Source organism: Crocodylus porosus, unplaced genomic scaffold (genome assembly GCF_001723895.1).
Source record: "Crocodylus porosus isolate Cpor-Errol unplaced genomic scaffold, CroPor_comp1, whole genome shotgun sequence".
Taxonomy (NCBI): Eukaryota; Metazoa; Chordata; order Crocodylia; family Crocodylidae; genus Crocodylus; species Crocodylus porosus.
In genome coordinates, this window is record NW_017728910.1 from 26,362,369 (window position 1) to 26,388,848 (window position 26,480).

General features: G+C 55.5%; 1 protein-coding gene across 4 annotated transcripts in view; it reads left to right on the plus strand.

The window, feature by feature from the left end:
* Window positions 1-2,265: 2,265 nt before the first annotated feature.
* The window catches only part of IL1RAP (interleukin 1 receptor accessory protein), a 53,582-nt gene continuing 29,367 nt past the window's right edge, over window positions 2,266-26,480 (plus strand). For 3 of the 4 annotated variants that reach the window (XM_019532914.1, XM_019532915.1, XM_019532916.1), the window contains exons 1-2: window positions 2,266-2,336; window positions 19,154-19,221. In XM_019532914.1, the coding sequence (XP_019388459.1) occupies window positions 19,155-19,221 (67 nt within the window). In that variant the 5' untranslated portion in view covers window positions 2,266-2,336; window position 19,154. The remainder of the gene's footprint in view (window positions 2,337-19,153; window positions 19,222-26,480) is intronic. The other variant, XM_019532913.1, reaches the window with a different exon arrangement.

The following is a 26,480-nucleotide window of genomic DNA, read 5'->3' on the forward strand; positions in this document are numbered from 1 at the left end:
GCATCTGGAGTGGGGATGAGTGGGCAGGGCAAATTGTCTTGGCAGCAGGATGCAATGCAGACATAACCTTGGAGACTCTGCTCCAAGCTGTGGATCACCATGGAGATGAAGACAGAGACTTGAACTTGATCCAGTGCACAGTGGGAAGCCGTGGTATTGGGGAGGGCAGCTCCCATGCTCTTGCCCTCGGGCTGAGATGTGCCGAAGTGTCCTGGGATAACTGCAGTTTCCTCAGCACTGAGCCTCGAGTCCAGATAGACGGTGTTGCTGGAGTCCAGCCCAGAGGGGACAACACCGGGGCATCCTCTGCCAGGATCCTCTTTGGCAGCCAGAAAGGATAAAGAGCATCACCTACAGCCCCTACTTCCTTGCTTACAGCAAGTACATTAGAGAAGTCCCAAACTATGAGCTGGAGGGCGTCTCTTAACAACAGAGACTGCTTGTACCTGCAATTCCCACAGGACCCTCCACAGCCCGTGCCCCCCCAATCTACCTTGCTCTGGCTCCATGCCTGGGTGACCCCTGGCCCATCAAGACGGATGCTGAGGATGCAGGCTGGAAGGGTTTGTAGGGCCGTGTCAGCTGCATGTGCATGTTACCTCATCTCGTGGAGGTCCAAAAGAGCTTGTCCCTGGGAAAAATGAGAAGCCAGGGGGTGATACCAGCACCCATTGAGCACAATGCATCTAAAAAGGACTTTAACTGCTTTCAGGCATGACCCTGGCTGCCAGCCACCTCTCCTAGGCAAGCAAACATTGCATTGCGCCAGCCCAATGCTTCTCAGCCGGGGTCCCACAGCCCACCGGGGTGCCTTGAGATCCACCCCTTTCCGCGGGGTGCCGCGCCGTGTTAGTACATCTAGGTGTCCAAACAGGATGCACAGAATAAACCCACAGATTTCACATAGGAATGCAAAACTGGGTCTTTCTGAATTTTTTCGCAACAGAAAAAAATGCTCCGTTATTTTTCTGTAGGTGAAGAAAAAAGTGAAAATGAAGAGCTGGCATTTTCTAAGTGGGGTCTCGAGCCTATCCAGGGCTGGCTGCATAGGCTGGGAACCCCTGTGCTAGGCATAGCACCAACACAGTGCAAAGGCCCCCGTTTAAGGGGATGCAGCGTCTCAATAAGCGAAGGGAGGAAGCGATACGTGTGGATCCATAACCCGTGCCCTTTGCTTCTCTCCTACCGGCCCCAGGCCGAGGATGCAGGCTGCACGAGGAAGAAAGGAGACACGGCGCTCGGCCTGGTATTTGTGTGCATTTATAGTCCCAGATGAGAGCGCTCGCTTGAAGGCCTGCGCCGTGCAAGCAGCGCTCGGAGCAGCTTGGCCTTCAGACACGCTTCCTGCTTGGCACGGCGGGCAGGAAACTTTCAGCTGGCAAAATAAATGTGGACAGTAGAGGGAGCCAGGATCCCCTGCTATCCAAAACCAGGGGGACAATTCAGGGCTGGGAAAAGAGCCTTGCCTTTATGCCCGTGGGCCGCTCGCCAGCCTTCGGGGCGGGCAGAGGGGACCTCTGACCCCCCACAGCCATCTCCTGCAGTCTGGGCAGCGTGTAGCTTGCAGAAGTGCCCCAGAAGCAGCCCGATACGCGGGGTCCCTTTAGGACCTGACTCTCCCCACTTCCTTCCGAGGGGACGCCCAGCTCCCAAAACACAGCAAACGTGGGGCATGCTCCAGGCAGGTGTGCCCCCTCCGCTGCCAGCCTCGGACTGCAGGGTCCGTCCCGTCGTGGCAGGGCAGTTCGAGGGCCTGTCACTTTTCCACCTGTGGCCCAGGTGCACAAGGCCTGGCCTGCGTCGGGTTTGGTCTATTTGCTGCCGCTCAGCTTGCAGCACAGCAGACGTGGGGCGGGAGCCACAACTAAAACTCTCCCAGGCCTTGGTTATCATCCTGCCCCTGGGGTCCTGCTCTGGGGGACCCCAGCTCCCTCCCTGCCACTCACCGCAGCCCCTTTGCCCTCCGGTGCCTCCGCGCTGCCCCCAGGCTGTGGCCCAGCTCGGCCCTTCCAGCTGTTCCAGGGGTGGGGGAGGAGGACAACCCCTGCACCTCCCCCAGAGGCACAACTGGAAGAGGGCAGGACCCCCCTCCCCCCCATGGCTGCAACATCTGGAAGGGAAGCGCCCCCTCCTCTGACTGCCTGGCACATCTGGAAGAGCCAGCTGCTCCCCTGGCAGCACATCTGGAGAGGGGAGGGAAACCCGCCTCCTTCGCATGAGGAGGCGTCACTGGGGGGGGGTGAGCCAATCAGGGGCGAGGGGGCGGGGACAAGGAGCCTCCGGAAAAGAAAGTGCTGGGGCAACAAAGTAGCAGACGGGCTCGGGCCGGGCAGCGGGTGAGTGCAGGGCGCTGAACCGGCGGGCGGGCGGGCGATGGGGGAGGGCTGGGGTCTCTCCCAGACCCCTCCCGGGACTGCCTCAGTTTCCCCATCCAGGCCGAGGGCTACAGGGTGGCAATGGGCACTGCCCTGGGGGCAGGAGGGGCCCCGGGTGGAAGAGGAGCGTGGCCGGGGGCCACCAGCAGCCCCCGAGACCCGGGAGGAGAGCCAGCACCATCCTTCGCCCTCGTGCCCCGGGCACAGGCGGGGGGGCTGGACCGTCCGCTTCGAGCTGGGCACTTTATTTTACCCTCCGTGTTTCAAGTCCCGGAGCCCGGCACGCCTGCCCTGTTCTGCTGCCCGCCTGCTATGTTAGATGGGGAGGGGGACAAATCCCCCCGGCCGCCGGGAAGCCCCGCATGCTCGGTGTTACCGAAGACAGCCGGGCACGGGTTCGGGGCGGGCAGGGTTAGCTAGGCCAGGCGCGCTTTGCGGGGGGTGGGGAGAGCAGCAGGGACGCTGCCAGGCCCCCACCCCCAGCGGGGCTCCAGGCCCCTGACCCGTGTCAGTTAGTTTCGTACATCGGTGGGTTAATAATTGCTGCAGAGCGCAGCCCCGCGCAAGATGCCCAGGGCGGTGGGGCTTTCTCTGGGTCTGTGGTCATGTAGGTCCCAAATTCACCCCTGCGTACGTACACATCCTCACGCTCGCACGCGCTCCCCTACAGCCTTTCTGCTTATGGCCCAGCTCGCTGGGATGCACTTGCCAAACCTCGCCTGGCGTCTGTTCGAGTGTCCTGCGCTGGGCCAAGAAGTGGGTTGTGTCTCTCATTTGTTGTCATTATCCCAGCAAGTGCCCTCCCTCTTGCTCCCTTTTTACCTCTGGATTTACGAGGCCCCATCCTTGTCGGCGGAGAGTTGCACGCTCTCATCAGCTTGCTTCCGTCTCTGCCGCCGTCTCCCCGCTCCCAGCCGGGTGAGACTAGGAGCCCCGCACACCGACAGCTTCCCGCACGTTATTTATTCGGCGTCGTGCAGAGTGCACGCGCCTGGTCGCAGAGAGAGCCATTTATTACCGCCTGCCTCGGAGGACGTACGTGTTGCATTGTTGTGCGCCTGGCAGGAGCACCGGTATTGTGCGAGCGCGGCGGGAGCTGGGGGTAGCAGCCCCGGGCATCGCCCCATCCAGGCAGCTCGGTTGCAGAGCGCCAGTGAAGGACTGCAGGTGCCCTGCTTCCCTGCCGTGCCCGGGACAGGGGTGAGCACGCGGAGATGGAGCCGTACAAGTGTTCGACACCCAGGGCCGGTGGGAATGCCCGTGGGGGGATGTGCCCGGCTCTGGGGTCACCTTCTCCAGGCAGCATCTGCTCTGACGGTGTCAGGCCCTCGTGTCTCCCAAGCCAGTGGTTTTTGTGCTGATCTAGCTGAGGGGAGAGGGGCTGTGGTGGTGAGGGGGCAGAGGAAGGGGAAAGAGGACATAGGACCGGGGGCTCCTGGCTGAGCCGTGGAGAGAGGGTGGTGTGAGATGCAGCGCGCTTCTGGTGGACGCAGGGGAGCAGCATGCAAGCAAAGGGCTTGTCGGAGAAGGGTTTGCACTGGAGGACCAGGCTGGGCCAGGGGGGTGAGGCGCTTGCAGATGAGGGCAGGACTATTCAGTGAGACCTTGCAGTGCAGGGACTTAATGGAGGGGGCAGACCTGAGCAGAGCCTGGGGGTTGCATGGTGAGGCCCCGAGAGGGCAGGGCGGAGGTCATGGGACTGGGGGCTGCCTCTTGCTACATTGGACCCTGCAGCGATAAACTCTGGAGCCTGCATGCTGAAGGGGAGAGGAGAAGCTATGTTAGGGGAGTAAGCCCGTAGATGAACACCCCTTAGTGCCCCCTCTCTGCCACCCACCCGGCCGTCGGGCACCAGTGTGCAAAATGCTGTCTCGATGGGAGCAGGTCGCAGGGGGGTGCAGGCTGAGGGGCTCCGGCAGGACCTCTTCTCTTGGGCACGGGTGAGGAGGGCAGGAGCCAGCCCGATACCCAGCGCACAGGCTGCTTTGCAGAGCTGGACGGTAGAAAAGATGTGAGCGGAGGGGTCCTGGCCTTCTGGTCTCCCCTTAACCCCACCGCCATGCGCCGCGCTGCTTTGGGGGGACGCTGCAGGGCTTTGCAAAGCGTCGGGTATTTAAAAGAAACCGAGGAAGAGGCACTGTGGAAATGACAAGTCGCTCCACGCTGGGGCACTTTCGGAGACGCAAGCGCAAGTCCTCCCTTTCCTCAGCATCTCTTTTCACTCGCCTCGGGCCACGCAGGGGTTTGCAGCCTTCCTGCTTGTAGGCTCGCTGGTGGAAGGAAGCACAGAGCCGTGTCGTATTGGAAGCAACTTCCTTTCTTCTCTCCGATCTCCGAGCCTGGCAAGTGCTTGGAGGGCAAGTGGCAAGTGGAACAGCTCACCCCAAGCCACGCGCATCTCTGCGCTTCGAGCTGCCATCACCTGGGTGCAGCCTCTTGCCGTTTGACTAAAAGAATAACCGCCCCTTCTTCTAGGCCTGCATCGAGGACTCTTTTGCTCCCCGCACCCTTCTAATTTTTTTGCAACATCTGTTTTGCAATATTTATTCTGGAAAACTGTGACTTGCAGAATTAAATCCACTCCTACAACCTCAGATTTAGCACATGGTGCAACCCAGATTAGAAATGGGCGCCGTGTAGGGCTAACGAGGCAGGGTTTGTTCTGTGGCTGGAGGCTGGTAAGGTGGCCTGAATGAAGGGCGGGGGGTAAATCAGTGTTAAAAGTATGTTCAGTTTTTGGTAGTCCAACGTGTACTTGGGGAGGAAGGAAAGGACTTTTGTGGGCAAAAGTTTCAATGTGTTTCTCTCTCTTTTATCCCTCGAACTGGGAAAGATGCAACACGTGGTCTCCAGATTTTGGAGATAAATCCGGATGGGAGGAACCATTTCTCTTTCGAGCCTGGCTCTGCCCGTAGAGACTCCCTGGTTCCCCTGTGCACAGCAGTCCTTGCACAGTGCCCTGTAGGGTCGCTTAAGTGAGCATGTCCGCGTATAGCCAGAAACGCTTGCAAACCAGTGACCCTAATGCTTAGAGCTAACGGGAAGTCGTATAACTTTATGTTGCTATAATTTATGCCAAATTATATGTGGTTTTCTGTTAGAGGGACACTGCATTTTTCCTCACTGAGATTTTCCATTTATTGTGCTGCTTGTGCTTGTAGCTGTTTCTTTCCTCCTGACTGGTTTGCCTTGTGTCCTAGATGTAAATAACAAACTAATTACCGCTAATCCCAGTGCCGGGGAATTGGATTTTTAAAGGTGAAAAATAATTCCCACCGTTAGCTTGGCAATGGCATTTTAGGGCGTTTCACCGTGCAAAGAGATCGAAATGGTGTGGTTTTATTTTTTTTGTTTTTTTAAGGTTCTCCCTGTGATATTTAGACTGGCATTTTGAATCATTTAGAAAACAAATAGAAATGAAAATAGCCTTATGAAATGGATTTGGCCATGCACTGGACGTGGTGATTAATGTAATCTAACGGCTCTGTCTTGCTCTTGCTGAAATCAGTGGGAGTTCTGCCACTGAAATTCGAAAGGAGCAAAAATAAGCCTTAATTCTGGAAAGATTTTGTAGAGAGGCACTTACTACTTAAAGCAACAAATTGCATTTCTGTATTATCCATAAGCTGGGGCTCTTGTGTGCCCGGCAAACCAACCAGAAGATGGCTTGTTTCTAAGGATTGCTGCATAATATTTGCAATGGTAAGGCAGGTTTGAACTACATTTTCAGAGTGGGATGAGGGGCCGCTTTATCCACGACAGCAATGCAGATCGCAGCGCTGAGGGAGCGGAGCTAACTTTGTGCGCCGGTGTCCGTGAAAGCACGTGGAAGCACTTGGCACGTCTGGAGGGTCACACCCGTGTGAGGCAGGATGGCATTAGCATCATCTTATGGGGATTTGACTCCAAATTGTTCCATTTCTCTCCTAACCCTTTCGGTTGGTCTACTAAAAGAGACCACATTTACCCAAAGAAGCTTGTCTGCCTACGTCCTTAGACCAGCACGGCTACAACCCACACCCCTGCACAAACCTCTTCATCACTGACTCAGTTGCTTGATCAGCCCGATGTGCCTGGAGCTTTCTGCGCTGGTTGCTGTAGGAGAGTCAGGGCCCAGTCCCCATCACCACCCACGTAAAACGGAGGTGCCCAAAATCAATGAATGGTTTAGAAATCTGTGGCTTTGCAAATGCTCAGCAATGCACTGCTGGAGCCCAACAGCTAGTCCTACGTAAATGCTGCACTGCAAACAGCCAGATGCCCCCCCACCCCATACCCGCTGCCAGCCAGCCCCTCAAAAAGAGAAGAAAAATAAATCCAGCTGCAGTCCACCTATATTTGTTAGCGACTGTCCGTCAGAGGCCCTGGGACCTGTAGAAAGTATTTACCCCGAAGGTCAGGGCTTTGCAAATATGGCTTTATGTACAGGTCATTGGATTTCTTCCCTGGAGAAATTGCCCTCCCTCGTTTGCAAATGTGATAACGGTGGAAAATCTGCTTAACACGATCGAGCTGGCAAGCTCCGAAGGTGAGCGTGCGCGGGTGTGTGCATGGGGACAAGAGGAGCAGGTCTGAAGCAGTGTCTGGCTCCCAGGACGGACGTCAGGAAGCAATCCTGGCCGGGTGAAGTGCAGCGAGAGGTGGGCGCCAGTGTCTGCTCGGGTAGAGGGCATGGTGATGCCTGCTTGATTTTGTTTTGGGCTCCTTCATGAAAGCAGCACCCGATCAAGGATGATGGGCTGCCTTCTCCCTGCCACCCAAAACCCCTTGGCCTCTTTAGCCGTTGTCAATACAGGGGATTGGTGCCTGCCTTATTCCTGCCAAGGGTGCTATGAGTGCTTCGTTCTCCCAGCTCTTCATGCCACTTGCCTTCTGGCCTCTCCTGCAGCAGTGGGACACAGTTACTTCAGCTGGATGCAGACGTTACACTTAGTGTGCATTAAGTGCGCAGAAAGCGCTTTAAAACTGTAACCGAACAGACATTCATGACACGTAAAGTGCTTTACAAATGGCAGATCCGGCTCTAAGTTAACCCTGGATGGAGGTGCCTTTAGACTAAAGTGCTTTAGGTTATGGTGCTTTTCTGAACGTCTGTACTGCCTCTTCATTGCTGGGGCTGAGAAGCAGAGTGTGGTGGGTCACGGGAAATACCAGCCTTGAAGAAAAGCATCGGGAAGCCAAGCCAGCAGCGGGGGGTGCGTGGCAGGCCAGTGGCGGCTGTAGGGTTATTGGGACCCCTTAGAGGCATAAGTTGAAGAACAAAGTTTTAAATAAGTTGAAGAAAGAGGGGGAATTAGATACCTTGTCAAGTGTTAAAATGCAAAATAGAGCCACTTTCTTGCAAAAAACCTCACCCCCCCTAAAAAATGTTTTGCAAAATTTTGTACCCCCCTAAAGTGTAGGGCCCCAGGCTTTGCCCTCCCCTAAGGAATGGGACGTTGAGCTCCTCTTTTAGGTTAGGGATAAACATGTGTGTTGGACCCAAGGCCACTTTTGGGCAAGGGATGACTTCCCCCATCCATCCCTGGTGGGGGCTGAGCACCAAGGAGGCACCCGAGGGCGGTGACACAAGGGAGTGCACATCTCCCCGGGACTGCTGCCACCTTCCTCTTCCTCCTCCTCTATGGAGACAGCTCATGTAGCCAATGTCAAGTGGATGAAATGGGGACCATGACGCAGGCCACGCTAGGCATGCACCCTTTGCATGCACTGAATGGACGTTGCTGCTGAGAGGGGTCGTGGGGCGAGAGGGGAGCCTGGACTTTTCTTTGCATGAATCTTTCCTTGCAAAACAGATCCCTGCTTTTCTGAGACCTGGAGACGAGGCTTTGGGGGTTGAGCAGAGCAGCTGAACCCCAGACAGCGGAAGGAGGAGGAGGAGAGTCAGGCTGTCTCTCTCTGGCCACCGCTCCCCTGGAAATGCCAGCCGTGCATGCATTGCCTTTTGTTTGTCATTCAGCGCAGGAGACGAATTCATTATCCTCACGAGATCAATCATGTCCCAACCCCCGAATAATTAATATGGATGATGGCTGCAGCGCTGTGCTGCTGCCTGGAGTCCTGCTCCTGCCACCCCCTCTTGAAGGCGCAGCCCGGCGTGACGCGAGCCTTCTCCGGGAAGGACGTGTGACACGAGCATTTACCGTCCGCTCGTCGAAGGGCGAGTGTGTGCTGGAGAAGGGAGCTTGGCCTGACAGCCCGTCGGGGACTGATGGTCGCGGGAGAGCTGTTCTGGCCCAGGCATTGCTCCAGATCTTAATGCACAGAGGAGTAGCTGGATTCCTTGGTTAGATCCCCCTTGCAGCTGAAAGAGTTGGGAGTTCCTGCTCATGGAGGGGGTTCATTGCAGCTAAAAGAGCAGCTGGATCCCTTGCAGCTGAAAGGGCTGTGGGGGGGATTTCCTGCTCATGGAGGGGGTTCATTGCCTAACTGGACACAGCCAGTTCTTCCCCGCAGCGAGGGACCTGCTGTCTCGGGGTCTCTGATGCACGTCCCCAAAGCAATGATGTTCAGAGCCAGTGCCAAAGTATCTCCTTCTTCCTGGAAGGAAGAAGGCTTGAAAAGCAAAGTCGATTGAGGTTGGATATCAGGAAAAGCTTCCCTGTCAGAGCAGGGAGGCAGTGGGAGAGGTGCCAGGGAAGGGGGGGACTCTCCATCGCGGGAGAGGGTGGAAGCCAGTGGTCCAGCATGATCTAGGTGTAGCGATGCCTGTGATCTACCCTGAGGATTTCCCAGGCTCCCCGGCTTTCTGGTTACCACATGGGGCTGGGAGGCAATCCCACCCCAGATGCTGTGTATCAGGGTTGTTTTAAGTCTTCCTCATAGGCGCCGGGTGCTGTCTGCACCCCAGTCTGGGCATGGGGACTGGGCTGGGGCAATGCTCCTGCTGGGACTTAAACTTGGAGGGACTTGCCCCTCTGCTTGAGGTCAGACCGATGCTAGATTTGGGATCCAGAAGGAATTTAACCCCCGGCCCGATTGGTACGGACCGGGGGGAGGAGGGTAGTTTGCTTTCCTCTGCAGCTGCAGGTGTGCACCTCTAGCAGGGATTTCTTTATATGTTAACAACCTTTGCAGCAGCAGGACGTTGGCTGCCCTTGCTTTACCCATGGCAAGTGCAGGTGTGATGTCTGCTGTTGTGTCGGGGTGGACTGCGTAGTTGTACTAGGAGTTTACAGAGTGGGTCTGTCTGGGCTGGCTTGCACAGGTATGCCCCAGCCTCGGGCAGGGGTTGGACTAGATGAGACCTCTGGATCTCCCTTGCAGCCCCACTTCTCTGTGGTACGACAGTCCTGCACCCCTGCGAGCTGCCATGCCCATTGCTTAGGTGCAGAGAGGATAAGTGACTGCCCGGAGGCCGCTCCGGTGCACGGGCAGGGACCCCAAATCCGGTCCTTTGTGCTGGTGCCCTCATTGCTGGGCCATTTTGCATCCCAGCCCCCTACGCGTCCCATGCATCATGTCTTCATTCCTCCCTGTGACACTGCTCTACTTGCTGCCCCTTTCCCTTGCCCCCCTCCATGAGCTTTGCTCCGTGAGATGCAAGGATCTGTTACCCCAGTATCCTCAGCCTGTTGCTTTCTGCTCTGCCCCATGGAGTGGCCTGGTTTGGGGCAGATGACGGGGCACCTTCATCATTTATTCTTGGGGAAGGGGTTTGCCAGCAGGGCCCCAAGCAAAATCAATGTCTCTTGGCCAAGCAGGAAGAGTGATTTAGCCATGATGACCTCCAGCCCTGCTTTCCTATGATCCCAAGTCAGGCAGGGGAGGGGCACACCTTACAGACCAACAGAATCAGAGGTGCATACACTTTCATGAGCAACGGGCTCATCGATCCACCTTATAGCAGGTGCTCCAGGCCTGATCTGAAGCCCAGGGAGGTCGGCGCAGGTCTTGAGCGGGTGTCAGATGAGGTTCAGCTCAGAATGGACAAGGTCTGAGTGTGTGGGAAGAAGCTTTCACAACAGACAGTGCTGTCCTGGACTTGCTAGAAAGGAAGGAAACTACAGACGTGCCCCAGTGAGGGGGAAAACCCCGCTGCAACATTGCTTAGCTGAGATCCCAGACACTCAGGCTTGCTCAGCACCAGGTTTCAGCAAGTGGGTCGTCCCTAGCAGGGCTGTTGCACAAGGGGAAACACTTCTTTCCCCATTGCTGTGCTCAATGCACACTCGGGCGGTATGCAAGGGGGTTGCAATGGCTAAGCCGCGTGGCAGGGACGGAGGGGCAGCAATCTGCATGGGGCGGATGATGATGGCTCCTGAAAAGGGAAGTGAAGGTGATGACATGCGTGCCGGGAGGTGGTGACGCTCGGCCTTCGGCGTGCCAGGCTGGGGATGAAATCCTCCTCCGGCAGAGCGGGGGAACTCGATGCTGGGAACTGCAGAGGTTTGGTCATTGCTCATTTTGCACCAGGGTAATAGGACATCCCCCCAGCAAGTGGTTCTCAACCTGTTTCAACTCAAAGGCACTTCTCAATTAGACGCGAGGCATCTTGGTCATTTTTTGATAACAAGAACATAAGAGCTGCCAGGCCCCGGGTTTGATCTTACCCAGAGAGCAGATGCTGGAAGGGAGAGTGAACTGGGTCTGACCCATATTTACCCAAAAAGCCTCATCTACCTGGGTCTGGCCTGGGTTTTCCCCTTGTTCCTCTCTCCCTTGCAGCCTCCAGTGTTGAAGGTCCGATTCGGAGGCCGTGCCCCTCGCTCCTGTGCTCAATAGTGACCGATGCCCCTTTCCTCCACGCATGTGTCCAGCCCCATGTGAATCTGGCTGACCCCTCGACTTCCACCACATCTGGTGGCAATGAGTCCCACGCTTCAACAGCACGCTGGGTGAAAAAAAACCACAACACTTCCTTTTGTTACTTTTAAACTTCCTGCCAGCTCGTTTGATGTTGTGAACCCTCATTTTTGTATTGAGAGAGTCGGTCAATAATAAATCCCTATTGACTTTCTCTTCCCCATTTAATAGTCTGTAAGCCCTTCTCATGCCACCCCCCTCAGCATCTCTTTTCTCAACCGAGTGGGCCATGATAATGATGATGATAATCATCATCATAATAATAGACCAGATTTTCTGCTGCGAAGAACTCAGAAAAATCACAGCAGGGCATGCAAGGTTGTTTTTTTCCCTTTCTCCCCCCTCTTGGATGCTCTTGGCTTCGTTGCTCTAATTGCACTTCTCTCTCTTGTGTCCCCTGAATACTCCGGTTTAAATAAATAGCGACCACCCAGCCCATGTCCCCGACACTTGTTGCATAGGAGGATGCATGGTGGGGCTTTCCAGAGGGGCTGAGCTGCATGTTTGCATATTCCCTTGTGTGTGGAAGTGGCAGAAAGAGGACATCCACCCCCTGTTTTGTGTTGCAGAGGTTGCCTTCCCCCCTACCCTGAACTCCGGGTTGCTAGTTGAAATCTCGGGGGTGCTGGTTGTAGCCGTGTTGGTCTAAGGACATCGGCAGACATTTAGCCAAAGAGCCTTGTCTCTATTGGAAATCTCTGGGTATATCTGCTCAACCATGTTTGCATGGCTAAGGGTGCATCGTGTAGCACCCCGCAGCACCCTTGAAAGGCTCTCGAGGCACCCCAGGGTGCCAGGTGAGAATCGCTGGACCAGGCTCGCTAAGTCATTTTGGGGTGCCAGAGGACTCGGTGTCGCTGCTGGAAGCGTTTCATTTCCCAGCTATTCAGACGTACAAAATAGAGGCTCCCGGCTGGAGACGGCGCTGCAGCACAGCCGTGCTCTTGCTGACTGCAGCTCGCGCTGCTCCGCGTGTGCTCGTCGGCGCCGCCGGTTGATTTCTTAGCTGTGCTTCAGCCTCTCTCTCCGTGGCCCGCTCGACAGATCTCTCGATTATAGTCCCCGGTGTTTATTTGCCTCGCTCAGGTGTGCGCGTGCTCCAAGATGGGGCTTATTACGGGGCCGGTGGGTTCGAAACGTCGGGACCGCGGCGTGCTCGGCTTGCTGAGCAGATGCCCAGGATGTTGCCAGCAAGACGCTAGCAAAGCAGCGTGTAATCGAGGGGGATCTCTGCAGAGCTGGGAAGGGGGGCACAGCAGTGCCGATATGATCCCCATCCTTGCCGCAGACCTTCTCCCCTCCCCTGTCCCCAGCCTGGATAGTGCACGTTAGCCCTGCTGCGAACCCTCGTCTCACCTGGGACTGCTTCCCTGGACGTGCAAATGGGCAAAGCCCAGGGGCTGGGGATGGTCCAGCACTCCCATCTGCACCCCTTCCTCCCCGCCACGCTCCTTTCTCTCCTCCTTGCATGGTCCCCTTTGCTGTGTTCGGTGGGCGCCTCGGGAGCGCTGGGCAGGGACCGGGCCCTGAGAAAATCCAGGAGGTCAATGGGTTTTCTTTTCTTTTCTTTTCCCAGGTGAGCTCCTGGGAAATGCCATCCTAGAGGGGGGGAAACCCCGCGTTTTGGGTCCATTCAGTTGTTTCTCTGCAATCCATCTGAAAGGCCTTTCGTTACGCATTTAGCTCTGTTGTGAGGCTACAAAATAAGCTCCTGTCTCCTTCTTGCTGTCCCCCACTTACGCAACGCCCTGCCCAGCGCTTTGCCTCCCTTTGTACCACAGGAGATGGAGCGACGCACAAGCTAAGTGACATGCCCAAGGTGGTGTGGGAAGCCTGTGGCAGAGCAGGGGATGGCATTTGGGGCTTTCCAAGCCCCGCATCCCCTTCCAGGGGTGAAAGGCAGGTCTCGCGGGCCTCCCAGCTGATCTCTCAGCAATGTGCTCAGTATTTCTTCTGCAGTGATACAGCGGTATGGCTCCACTGGCTGTCCCAAAGTCGCAGCCGGATGGACAGGAGAGATGCTGCCTATCCCGGGGCAGGGTTCAGCCTTTAGAAACCATCCGTGCAGCACCTCACTGGCATGGGGAGGAGGAGCAGATGGGCCAGTGGGTTTCTAAGCTGAGTTTTGACCGGTCTATGCTCCGTCCTTAAAAGACGCCAAGGAGGGGAGACATTAATAAATGCAGCTGCCAAGGGGGAGAGACCGGAGCCTGCCTTCCCATCCCACCACCCCCACCCGGCACTGCTCAGCCTGGCGTTGCGCGGCTCCGACGTGGGAACGCGCCACGGCGTGGATAACCCGCAGCCAGCCTGGCCCGCAGAAGACCGATGCGGCTGATCCCAGCTAAATGTAGCCCGGGTGGTTCATGCTACAGTAACTTCCCTTATTGTTTGCTTTACTCAGCCAGCCCAAAGGGCCTTTCAGAGCCTCCATTAGTGCACTTATTTGTGTGTTTGCGGCTGCTTTCGCCGGCAGCCCCTTTTCTTTCCTTTTCTCTTTCTCGGATGCTCTTGGCGTCTTTGCTCTACTTACATGTCTCTCTCTCGTGTCCCCTGCACAGTTGGGTTAACAAACAATAGCGGTCGCCCAACCCATCTCCCCAGCACTTGTTGCATAGGAGGGCGCCGGGCTGGGCTTTCCAGAGGGGCTGAGCTGTGTGTGTGCATATCCCCCTCGCGTATGGAAGTGGCAGGAAGAGGGAACCTCCCCGTGCTGTGTTCCCCAGTGCTGTGGGACTCAAAGGACTCAGGGCAGTTTTGCCCCAGGGGTATCACCGAGGAGCAGGGTTTTGCTAACTGGAGCAGGGCCTGCATTTGTCAGCTTCCTCCGCTATCTTGCAGAGCCAGGCCAGGCAGGAGAGAGCGACCTGGCCCCTTGGTCCTTGGCTTGAGCAAGGTGTCCTGAAGCCAGACTCGCCTTCTCAGCCGGGAGGGACGGGCCAGGTGCAAGGTGCATTGGTGTCAAGGGTACGGATGCTGCATCCTACCCTGCCGGGTGTGACCCACCTCCAGTCCCGCGGGGGTAGAGTCAGTACTATCTGCACTGGGTGCCGTGGAGGGAGACGTGCACGTGCTGCATTGCTCGCCGCCTGGAGAGACCTCCCGGTGCTTCTCGCAAGAGCCCGAGTCCAAGAGGAGAGACGCAGATGGGTAGAAGGGGAGCAGGGCACCCCCCAAAATGGGGTCAGTCCCCCGTCCTCCATCCTGCTGAGCAGCTCAGTGATTGCCTCAGTTTCCCTCCACCTCAAGGGGCTTGGGGGAGAACTGCATGAAGAAAGCAAGCTGCCAAGCTCCTTCCAAACCTCTGCAAGCTTTCCAGCACCCCTGCCTCCCAAAACCCTTCCCTGGCTTTCAGTGCCCTTTCAGCCAGAGCACTTGGTGGCAGGGATTTGAAGGGAGCTTTTGTTCTGCAGAGTGGGGCTGAGTCCTCCGTGAAAAGTAAAAACCTGTCAGCTCTTTACCGGCGCTGGGGGAAGGGCAGGGCAAAGGCAGACGAGTGCCAAATAGGAGGTTGTTCTCCGGAAGGAGCAGTGACGCTGGGCAGACGGGGCAGGAGTCGCTCGGAGCTCAGCTCCCGCTTACCTTGAAGCACCAAGGCAGATGCAAAAAATGAATGAGTTCAGAAAAGGCTGAGACGTCTCAGGGCCCGTGTTGCTGAAGAACGGGGGGACTGCTCAGGGTTGGCTTCCACTGGAAAGGGAAACGTAAAACAGATATAGAGATACAGATATGTTTTACATGTCCCTTTCCAGTGGAGTCTAACCCTGAGCAGTCCCTCCCTCACAGTCCTTCAGCAGCACAGAAACCAGATTTAGATTTCTATATCTATCTATCTATAGATAGATAAACCTATTTGTAGGTGGATAAATTGATAGATGAACCTATCTATATAAAAAAATACGCACACAAAACTGTATCTAGTGTGTGTGTAATATATATGTATACATGCGTGCACACAATTATATATAACTACAGACATACAGTGTATGTGTAATATATAGATGTATATGCACACATACAAACACAACTCTATATAACTATATAAATATAGTGTGCATGCAGTATATATGTGCACATATACCCACAAAACTATATAAAACTCTATGTATGTAATAAAACATACATACATAACATGATCTATAACTATAGTGTGTATGTGTAACATATATAATTTTTCATTTGATGAGTAAGACATTCAGCTTTTTAGCCGAGCAAGAAGAATATTTCACTGGTTTCCTTAACTTCAGGTCATGGAAGCAGCTTTTTGGTGTTCTTTTTTTCTCCCTCTGTCTCTCCTTTTCTGTGCCCAACAAATGGAAAACTTGAGGGTTTGTTTAATTTGCCTGGGATCCATTGAGTGTCTCTGAACTAATCACTTCCTTGTCCCCGCGGGGGTAGGGCATTAGCAGTGCCGTCCTCTCCCGCGCTGTTACCCATAGTGAGTTTGGGGTCTTCTTGGTGTTTTGGATATTGTGCCTCGCAGCTGAGTGTTGAAGGAGCATTTTTTGGGTTAGTGCTTGCCTATGATTGGAGGTGACTGAACTCCACGGCCCGGGAGGATGCTCCCAGTTTCGTATTCCCACCTGCTGGCACAGAGACGGTGGCCTGGGCAGGGTCGAGCGTTTCGTTCCAGGTATGTCCCGCAGAGACAGCTTCCCTCCCCTTGCCCTGGGCATTTAATTGCAGGTGAGCCCTGGCCTGGCAATGGAGAAGCTGCTGCCAGCTGACAAGCCCTGGGTCTCTTTCTCCCAAGCATCAGCCTAATCCAGATCTTTTGTGGAGGGCTTGGAATTACCCAAGCACCAACCTAGCCCTGCCCCGCCCCCGGCTGTCCAGCGGGCAGGATGGAAAAAAGAGCGGATGGATGGATGGATGGTCAAGGGGCTGGGCTGGGGACATGCTCCCTGCTCGGGGGAGCTGTTTTCTTGCAGGACTGGAGACCTGTGGGTCTCAACAGGACGACCTGATAGAGCAAACTCTCGTGCACACAGTCAGCAGGGGCAAAATGTAGTCCTTTGCAGAATTTGCATTCCCACTGGTAGGGATGCAATAGCCTCTTGGAGGACCACAGGCCAAATTCAGCCTGGCACGAGAGCCATAGTCGGTGGTGGCAGCAGCCTGGATGAGAGCTGATTTGGGGGTTAAGAGCAAGCAGATTCATTGCTGCAAAGAGGGAAAGGACTTGGCATGTGTAGCATGCTCGGCACAACAGCTTATGCATCTTGTGGTTTGGTTAGTCTATAAGGTGCATCTTTACCCTGCCTTCTGCTTTGCTTTCCACTACCTCTGCTTAAATATATCCTCCTTCCTCGCCCGCGCCGTCAGCTCTCTGCTCCCAGCGTGGAGGATGCTGCATCCCTCTCTAGCCTGGAAGGGGAAACATGAACAGGGGTTTTCATCCTTCTTGAGGGAAGTGAGCAGGTCACAGCGCCTGCTGGTTGATGAGCCCCGGGAGCTGGCCCGGGGGCTGCATTAATGCAGGGCTGGATTTTTGTTTGGATGACAGAAACGTCAGGACAAGATCAGAGCTCCTTGCTTAAATCTCGGCTCCCAGAGCGAAGAAAACAGCTCACGAGCAACAAATAGAAAGGCCCGATGTCTCTATGTATGAGACATAGAGCATGCCTGGAGCATGCCAGCGGGGCTGGACCGAGATCTGGACAGATCGGTTATTCATTCGGACTTGCCGCTTTGCATCAGCCAAAAAACCACTTGCAATTCGGGTGAAATCTGCTGGAGAGCTTCGGCAGGCCAGAAACGAGGGAGACGGTCACGGCTTGTCCTTTCCCCGTGCCTCCGTCTGATTCTTTCTTTTCTTGGTGTTTCCGTTTTGACATTTGTTTGCTTGAAGGAGAAGGAAAAAGTTAAAAAAGCTGCTGCACTCTTTATTGCATGGGATTTTATCTTCCCCTTGGCCTTTTCTTTATGCTGAGAAAAACCAGAACTGTTTCATTTAGGCTCAAACAAAAATGAAACTTCCGATTCCTTATCCCCCCTCTCTCTGTTTTTGGCTAGCAGACTACAATGACCCACTATTCGTAGAGCTCTTATTGTGCTGGTAAATTTAAGCCAGAAATAACGGGCAGATCTGTAATGGGGAGTGTGAATATCTGTTGGACCCGCTCACCCAGGGTGCAGCAGCCTTTCCCTCACCGAGTCAAGACTGGGGGTGTGTACAGACGTTGCTTTTTTTGCCTTTTAAAGGGCATAATTGCCATGACTTAAGAGAAATGCATGGCTTTAATGCACTTTAAATGATAGGTGTAGTGCTTTAAATTAACCCTTGTTAAATGAGGTATTACATTTGCAGCACCGTGTCTTACAGCAGTTTAGCAGCGTGCGGTGCTTTAAATAACTTCTGTACACTGGGCACATTTCTGACCAGTGGAGAAGCCCCAGGAGGCTGCAGAGCATCCCTGCCTCCGAGCTGGCGAAGTCCAGGGAGGCTCAGGGCCCCCCGAACACCGCACTTCTGTCATGGTTAACAGCATTGTAACTTTATAGTGCTTTAAATTACAGTGCTGTGAAAGGTGCACAGAGCACTTCTGTGCACATCCTGGATGTCTCCCAAGCTGGCTCGGCCACCAGATCTGGGCTCAGGCTGGGAGAAAGCAGGCTGCCTGTGATACGTGCACGTAGGGAGTCCGGCCAGTGGAGCAGTGGGGTGGCTCGTAGGCTTATAGCGTATCTCTGCTGCTTTCCGTGAGGGTCTGGAGGTGGGCAAGCTCTTCTCAGCTCCTGCCCTCCGCTGCTTTCTCCGGCAGGGCACTACTTTCCAATGCACGAACTTGAAATGAAGCTCCTAAAGCCACAGCTGGATTTCACTGAGCTTTCTCTGCGATTTCTAAACCTAGGTTGCTCCGTGCTCCCAGCCTCCAAGGGCCCACATGTATCTGGGGGCAAAAAACAGTTTCTCGGAGAGTTTGCCTAACTCCTGTTAATGCACCTCTGCTCCCTCCAAGAGCTAACGGCGCCTGGGAATAGCAAATGAAGTCTTTAGTCCCACTAATTAGAGCATCTAATAAATGTCAGCTTTCATAAGCAGCCACTTATAGCTGGCATCCAGGGAAAACCTAGAGATGGAGGGGAAGCTTTGTTTTAATGACCGGGAGGATTTGTGAGAGCAGAATGCCAAATGTGAGGCACGGGGATGGGCTGGGAGTCCTGCGTCTACGTCCGGAGGGGACCGCGGCGGATAAAGTGCTGGCGTGGAAGTCGGTCGACCTGGCGTCGGTTCCTGGTTATAGGCATCAACCCCCTTTGACCGGGGGCGAGGGGAGGGGATCTCAGTTAGCCACGCTAGTCTGAAGTCAACTAGAAGGCAGGAGGGATTTGCTCCTTGTAGACTAACTCCAGCAGATCTCAGAGGTCACCAGAGGACACTGGATCCAGGTGGAAGTTGTTGCCAGCTGACGCCCTAGCCCTCCTTGCAGGCAGGTGCTCCCTGGGGCTGGGGGAACAACTGCAGTCTCTTTTCCCCCTTGCAAGCCATCAGCAAACGCGTTGTTCAGGTCTCGGGGGTCAGGCATTGTTCTTGGCTGTGTTTCGGCGATGGGTAAGTTGTTATCCGCCCGCTAGAAAACCTGCAAACACTCTTCTACCTTTCTTCTGTCACCAGTCATCTGCTGGCAGCACTGGGCCACGTGGGTGAAACTCTGAGTTTGTAAAGCGATGGCTCGGGGTTTGTAGTCTTTCCCATGCCATGCACACCGACTTGACAGTAGCACCTAGGCACATATGCAACCCCTGACTGTTGTTACAAGCCCAAATGAGTAACTCAAGACCCCTTTTCCCAGCCCTGACCTTCAGGGCTTAGGAGCCTCATGCTATCTGCAGACTATTTGCAAACAGAACAGTTGGGTTTGTAGCAACTGCTGGGCAGAGGTTGAATAAAGAAAATAAAGGAAAAAAATCCTGGCCTGGGAGAAATAGATTTGCAAGTAACTGGGACGTCTCTGTGTTTGCATCGACAGGATGAAGTTGCGCTGCGCCCTGCTGCTTACTCTGTGGCTGGAGATGGCCACGCTCGGCACTGGCTCAGGTAAGACCGCTGCGGTATCTTGGGGAAGTGGATGCAGTGGATTTTGCATTTCCACGCTCTCTTCCATGTAGGATGTGCAGTTTCATCTCTTGGCCTTTAGACTGGTGTGTTTGGTGCTGAAAAAAGAAACAATCATCCTTTGGGAGTGCTGGAGTGATGTTGTATTAGGTCTCTAAAGTCCTGGCTGCAGAAGCCATCCATGTAAACCGGGTGTGGAAGCGTGCTAGCTGTTTGCACTGGCTGTGCAGGCTCTCAGACACCAGTGACAAGCGTGCATGCAAAAGCCTGTCTAAGCACCATTCATTTGAGTGTCCTGCAGAGACCAGTGTCACGCCACTCATAAAATCATAGAAAATGAAAGTTAAAAGGGAGCTCAGGGGGTCACATCTAGTCCAACCCCTTGCTCCAAGCAGGGCCAGCCCCAACTACATCATCCCAGCCAAGGCTTTATCTAGCCGGGTCTTCAAAACCTCCAAGGATGGAGACTGCACCACCTCTCTGGGTGACCTGCTCCAGTGCTTCACCACCCTCCTCGGGAGAAACTTTCTCCTAATATCCAACCTCAACTTCCCTTGCTGCAGCTTGAGCCCATTGCTCCTTGTCCTGTCGTCTGCCCCACTGAGACCAGCCCAGCTCCATCCTCTTTGCAGCCCCCCAGCAGGGAGGTGATGGCTGCTATTCAATCCCCCTCGGTCTTCTCTTCTCCAGACTCAATCAGCCCATTCCCTCAGCCTCCCCTCACCAGTCCTGTCCCTCAGCCCCACAACCATTTTCATTCATCTGCTGGTGAAATGAAGGCAGAACGAGTGACTTGCCCAGGGTGACTCAGTGAACCGGTGTCAGGGCAAGGACTAGCACATGCTGATCTTCCCCTTCCCGTCAGATATGGAGAGCGAACCCTTGGCCCTCGCCTTCTGACTCATCTCGGTGACAGACGCCGAGGCCGGGGCTCCTTGAATAGAGCGAGCTCTCTTACCATCTCCACTGAGTCATTTTCCCTGCAGGAAGTGTGTTGTAAACCTCGCAGCTTCTTCTGGCACGCGCTCAGCTCGGAGCCGTTCATGAAGAGCGGGATTGTGGCCAGTTCGGCACAAGGCTTCGGACATGGGGCAGAGGATGGTGCGGTTTGCAGAAGGGAGGGAAGAAAGCCATGCAGGCATCGGCTCTCGGGCCCCGTTAACCCCTTGGCACTGTGAGGAAGCCTGTCCCTTGCGCTAAACCACGAGCACGTGCACGGCAGAGGCAGCTCGTGGTGCAAGACTCATCCCCCTGCAGCTGCAAAGCCCTGCACAGGGCTGGGGCTCCTCTTTCCCCTGTGCCCAGGCTGGGGTCCAGGACTCTTAACTGGCCTGCAAGACTCGGGTCAGCTTTGTTGGTGATGCGTGCCCTGGGTAGACCTCCTCTCTCGAGGCCCGCCTTGCAGACACGGGGTGTCAGCCCCAGCTTCTCCCTGGGAATTCCCGACATTGCAGCCGTTTCCGGCTGCCGACTGTGTCACGCGCAGGGCGCCGCACTGTTTCCCCGGCCCCAGGCAGCGTTGTAACATCCACCGCTGGATGCCTGAGTATTGGGAAACACCCGCAGTTCCCCAGGGAGTTGGGAAACAGCTCCAGAAGCTGCATGTAGGGTTGAGATGAGCCTCTGGTCTGTGGGATAAGCTGTGCGGGGGCAGGGATTGCATGCTCAGCTGCTCCTGGAGTCCTTGAGCTGTGCGCCCTGCATGGTTTCAGCTCCCCCTAACCCTAACCCTAACCCTAGGGTTTGCACAGGGCGGCCTTACTTGTGCTGATCAGGCGGGGTAGGCAGCTGAGCTGGGAGCGAGAGCCCCCAGGGCCAGGCTCTGTGCTGATTTACACCAATGGCAGTGTCCAGACTGGGGTGGAATTGGGGCTTTGGTGCTGACTTTCCCTGGGCGGCGTGCATGGAGCCCCTCTCTCCATCCCGAGGGCCCAGTCCTGAGCCCTACAGCAGGGCAGGCTGTCGCTGATGTAGACCCCCAGTAACTCCCGACCTCAGCATCCTCATGACCCAAATCGGGCCGCAGGGGCATGCTTCTCCCAGCCAGGGCGAATTTGGCTATTATGTCGAACAGGCGTGCTGCGGACCGGGGAGAGGGGAAGAGGAGCGAGTTGCAGCATGTGCCGCCCCCGTGTAAATGCTCGGGGTCACCACCCGGCAGCTGCGAGGCTAGTGGTGGGGCAGGTGGCAGCGGCCTTATTTCTCTTGTGACAGCCCTGGGTGCCAAGAAGTTTATCTCGGTGTGTGAAGTAAGATGAAAAAAGTATGTGCACAGATCCTCTGCTGTCTGCCCGTATTTCCTGCCCCTCTCCCCTGGCTCGTGCTGGCTGTCCTAGCCCAGGTAGATGCTCACCGCCTGCCCTACCTGTGTGACGCTACCCTGGTCTTATTTGTGTGCAAGGCTTTGGGACAAACTGATCACCCTGGCATGTGCGAGCTAGGGATGGGGCCCGGGAAGAGGTGGGCAGACCCCCCAGCTCCCCCCCGCTGCATGTCAGCAGGGATGGACTCTCCTCGGGGGAAGCAAAGAGGGGACAGTCTTCAAAGCAGACCCTGCTAGCACTGTGCATGTGTCTAAACTTACCTGGAGACCATCCAGGCTCAGGCAGGATGCAGCCCACCTCACTGAGCTCGCCAGCCTGTTGTTTCAGGGGAGCTGTTGGTCCCATTTTGCATGAAACCAGCTTGAATCAGTGGCCCATTTGCTTCGAGCTCCGTAGCCCATCACATAGCACACAGAGGCACCGATTTTAGACAGGATAACAGGGCTTTAAACATGCTAGTCAGGGTTGCAGCCTGCACTTTAGGTCTCTGAGGTCTTGTGAGCCTGCTTTCGGGTGTGTTTTCCTTCCATTCATCCCCGCTGCCTGTTTTGGAGCAGTTTGATGTCCTTTCTGTCTGAGCAGGACAGGGCAGCGATGGGCAGCAGCGGTAAGTGCAGCCGTGTGCCTCTAGCACGGTCAGCATAAGCCCAGATGTGCTCAGTGCTCGGATGAGAGGGGCCTGGTAACCCCAGGAGCCTCCAGGAGCTGGGCTTATGATTCAGTTGGTGGCATCGTCTGCTCAGCCAGTGCCCTGGCTTGACGGCAGGGACACGGGGCTGTTTGAGGTACGGCCTTGGAGAGATGCTGTGAGGAAGCAGACCCCCAAGGTGACTAGGTTTCAGGCACTGTAATGAGATGGGACCCTCGTGACCCAGCCACGGGGAGTGATTGTGCCCGAACGGCTCGCCGCACGGCTCGAGATCTCGAAGTGCCGGGCCGTGTTACTGGGTGCTGAGAAACAGCGGTGGCGTTCCCCCCCAGAGGTGGCCGCAGCTCAGCAATAGGGCATTGGAGACCTCCCTGCCTGCAGATCCCTTTGGGATCCTTCCAGACGACGAGTAGGTGCAGCAAGGAGGAATAACAAGGTATGCGTGATGAAGGGGAGCAAGGGGAGATGAGATGAGAGGCTCTAGGTGCAACCCAGGCAGGCTGTGAGCCGAACCCAGATCCCGAGCTAATGCTGTGATTGCGCCGCTGTCCCTTGCCAGCATTACGGTAGCTCCACGAGTCCCTCTCCACTGCATCTGGGCATTTGCACTGGCTTTTCTAGCCACCTTCTTACCCAAAAGCTTTTATTCTCCCCTTCTGCTGCCCTCTCCCACTCACTTCATTGAAGGCACTGATGCCTGGGGCTTTGCTGAGGTCTCATGGCAGTCCTTCCTCTCCCCTGGATCGTGGAGATGTGCGTGGAAAGCCCTCTGGAAATGATGCCAAGCTGGTCCTGATGTTTTCCAGCGCCCGGGTTTCTTAAGGCCTTTCTGCATTCAGTACCACCCCCATCATTGCAGTGTCCTTGGCAGGTGGGTGTTGAGGGCGCAAAGATTTAAATGCAAAAATAAGCCATTGGCAGTCTACGTCCTCGGTCTGGTGCTCAAATGGGATGAAGCTGGCTCAAAATGCAGGCACTCATCAGCTCTTTGACTTGAGCCGTCATAGGCTGGAAACTGCTTATGGAGACTGGGGTTGCTCGAGCTAAACCCATTCTTTCTATGGTTGTTTCCTGTCTGGGCAGATCCCATGCAGGGTCAGCACATGGGATCGGTCGATGGGCGCAACCCTGCTCTCCAGATCTGGTTGCGTAGCAGCGCGCACGGTACGTGGCCTCCGGAGCTGCTCGCAGGTTCAGATGTTTTTCAGTGGGGGACTGGCTCTGAACACCATCAAATTTCTGGGCCCTCGTGGAGGGGTTGAGACCCCCTAGCTTGATTTCCTTGCACTATTGCAGCATACAAGTGATGCTCCCTGCTTCTCTGCATGGGAGTGAGCGTGCATCTGGAAGAGGAGGTTTTGAGCCTGTGCCTAGGGCCTGCCTCGATGCACAGGAGTTTGGGAGAGAAGCTGAGAAGTGTCCCATGACATTTATTCCCTCCTTTACGGAGGTCCAGCGATGCTGCATTTTTTGTTTTCCCTTCCTTCCCTTCCATTTTCTCTGGATCTCTTCTCCCAGAAGGAGCCTGCCCGGCAGTCTCCCCGATACGCAGCGCATGGCCTGGCTGAGGACGGGGCGGCCTGTCCAGCTTTTGTAAGGAGGAAGAGGGGCAATGAAAGACAAGAGGGCTGGTGGGCGAGGGCAGACGGTCCTTCACTTCTGCCAGTTCTCTGCCCCCCCTGCAAACGAGCTCAGCAGAGACGAGCTCTCATCTTCATCGCAAGGTGCAATCAGCAAGTGCCGTGTCCTTACAACGACCTTCGTCTCGGCTCTGCCTCCTCTCCGGAGGTCGATGGCTTGCTTGTGACTCCCCAGCTGGACTGGAACAAGGCTAGGGAGCATTGCAGACCCTCTCCGCTCCCCCATCACGTGTATAACCCGTCCCTCGTCATCGTGTCTGGACGTCCAGACAGGTTTGCAGTTGAAGACACTAAGCGAGGACGTGGGAGATGTGGGTCCGATGCCCGCTTCTGTGCAATGTTGGGCAGGTCGCTTTTGCTTCTGGGAAATGGGAACAGCAGTGCTGCTGTTTCTACGCATTACTCCTGCCTGCCCTCCTTCGTCTGCAAATGCTTCCCGACCGGGGCTCGCGCTCTCTGGGCATTCATGCAAGGTCTCGCCCGTAGGGTCTGGCTCAGCAGAAATTAATAATAGAGAGGCAGAGAGAGATGCATGCATTAGTGTTTTAAAATTAAGTTGTGTTGGCAGTTCCAGGATGAAGCTTTGCTGAGCAGAGTGGCGTGGCGGGGGGGTCCGTTGTCTCCCTCTGTCAGGCATTTTTAAATGCAGCAGTTCCCATATTGTCATAAGGGCCAGAATTAGCATGCACGTCCTTGCCTGCCTCCTGCCTGAGCTCCCCGTGGTCAGGAGGGGTCCCTATGTTGAGCTCCCTCCACCCAAACTTAGCAACGTGGTGCTGCAGCTCTGACCCCCGGAGGGGTATTTTGGGGAGAGGAAATGGGACTTCCTATAGTGCGAGGCTGGACGCGGGCGTCTGGGCAGGTGGAGCGCCAGGGTCCCCCCGTTTCCCAGCGCTGGCTGGGGCCTGCAAAGGAGAAGGGGTGGGTTTTTCTTGGTGCCTGGAGCCGAGCCATGTAGTCTGTGTTGGGAATGAAATGCTGCGACCTTCATGGGGCGGCGGAGAGCGATTCAGGGGCCAGGTGAGAGCAAAGTGCCCTTGTCACCCGCTGGGACTGGCACGGGGGACGGCCGGTTGGGTCTGCGCAGGGAGAAGGCTGCTGAATCCCTAACGAGGCCGCGTGGCAGGAGCAATTCATCGCCTCCTTCATCCTACCAGGCAGAGAGCTCCCTTCGCAACAGATCTAATTGCACGCCAGCCCCGGGGTGCTGGCATTTTGGCGGCACCCCTTACCAGCAGACCCAGCCTGCGGCATGGGGGTGGGAGGGGACGTCTACCTTATGATTTAACAGTGAGATCTCGCCCTCCGACGGTGCTCCTGCTGTCCGAGGGGAGATCGATGATCTTGGCTCCCTTCTTGCACTCTGGGAGCAGTTGTCAAGATTTATCGACCGGAGACGGCTGGGAGAGAGGGGTCACTGCTTGCTTGTGAGCACATCGCCGACCTCGGACCTCTGCTTGGTGGCATGGGGAGAGCCCCTGCGCATCGCCGCCTTTGCCGTTACGCTGACGCCTGGGAAACCCAGACCCCTCGCACCTCTCGAGTCCGTGCCAGGGGTCCTCAGCATTTTTGGACTCGAAGCCCCCCTTGGAAAACACCAGCTTTGAGCTCTCACGCGTATTTGGACTACAGAATAGGCTAGAGCGATTCTTGTGTCGCTGAGAGCTCAGGAAGCCCGCGGCAGGTCGCAGCAGTGTTGGTGCCTTCAATCCTATTTGGGTTTGGCTTGTGATCCCGAGGAGGGGCTTGCTCCCCTCGAACTGAGAAGCCCCCTCAAAAGGATCTGCTGGCTGAGATTTGCCGCTCTGTGCAAAGGGGTCAGCGCAGTGTGCAGCGACAGCCCTGCATCCTCGTTCCCACCTGTTGCCATAGCAATTGGTAAGCACGGGAAATGAATGCTATTTTTCTGGCCCATGCAAAATGATACAAAAGCTCACGCTGGGAGAAGAGGCCGGTTGAGTTTGGCGGTGCTGGCTCATGAGCTGCGGTGTGTTTGCAATTGCATGCATGCCTGCAGCCAGGGACCTCATTTGCATTATACGTGCAGACCTCCGTCCTCTCCAGCTTTGCATGCACGCATGCATCCATCCAAGAACCTCACGGTTGCCATATACATGCAGACCTCTCTCCTCTCTGGCCTTGCCGTGGGAAGGCATAAAGTCCTGCTGCCTTCATGCAGCCCCAGAAGGATGTGGCAAAGGCGGGGTCAAAGGTATCCTGCTTTGCCGTCCCGTGCTCTGCTCCCCAGACACAGCTCTCTTTTGCAGGGGCATGGGGCAACGGCAGATTTCCTTTATGAAAACACATGGCTCTGGAGCAAATAGCCACCACAACTTCAGCCTGCAATTAGCAGACTGTGAAGTCTGGCCCAGGGCATCCAGTGGGTAGCCCGGGTAGATGCAATATCTTTTACTAGAACAACTAAATAGTTGGAAAAAAGGTCTTTGCAAGCTTTTGGGCACAAACACTCTTCTTCAGGCAGCGGGAGACTGCTGCTGCTATGTGTTGTCCAAGGTAGAAAAGAAGCTCCTTAGACCACCCCGGCTACAACCAGCCGCCCTGCAGCTCAGCCGCTTTGCAGCGTACTAGTTTGTCCTACTTGGTCATGACTGAGATGCTGGTCACAGA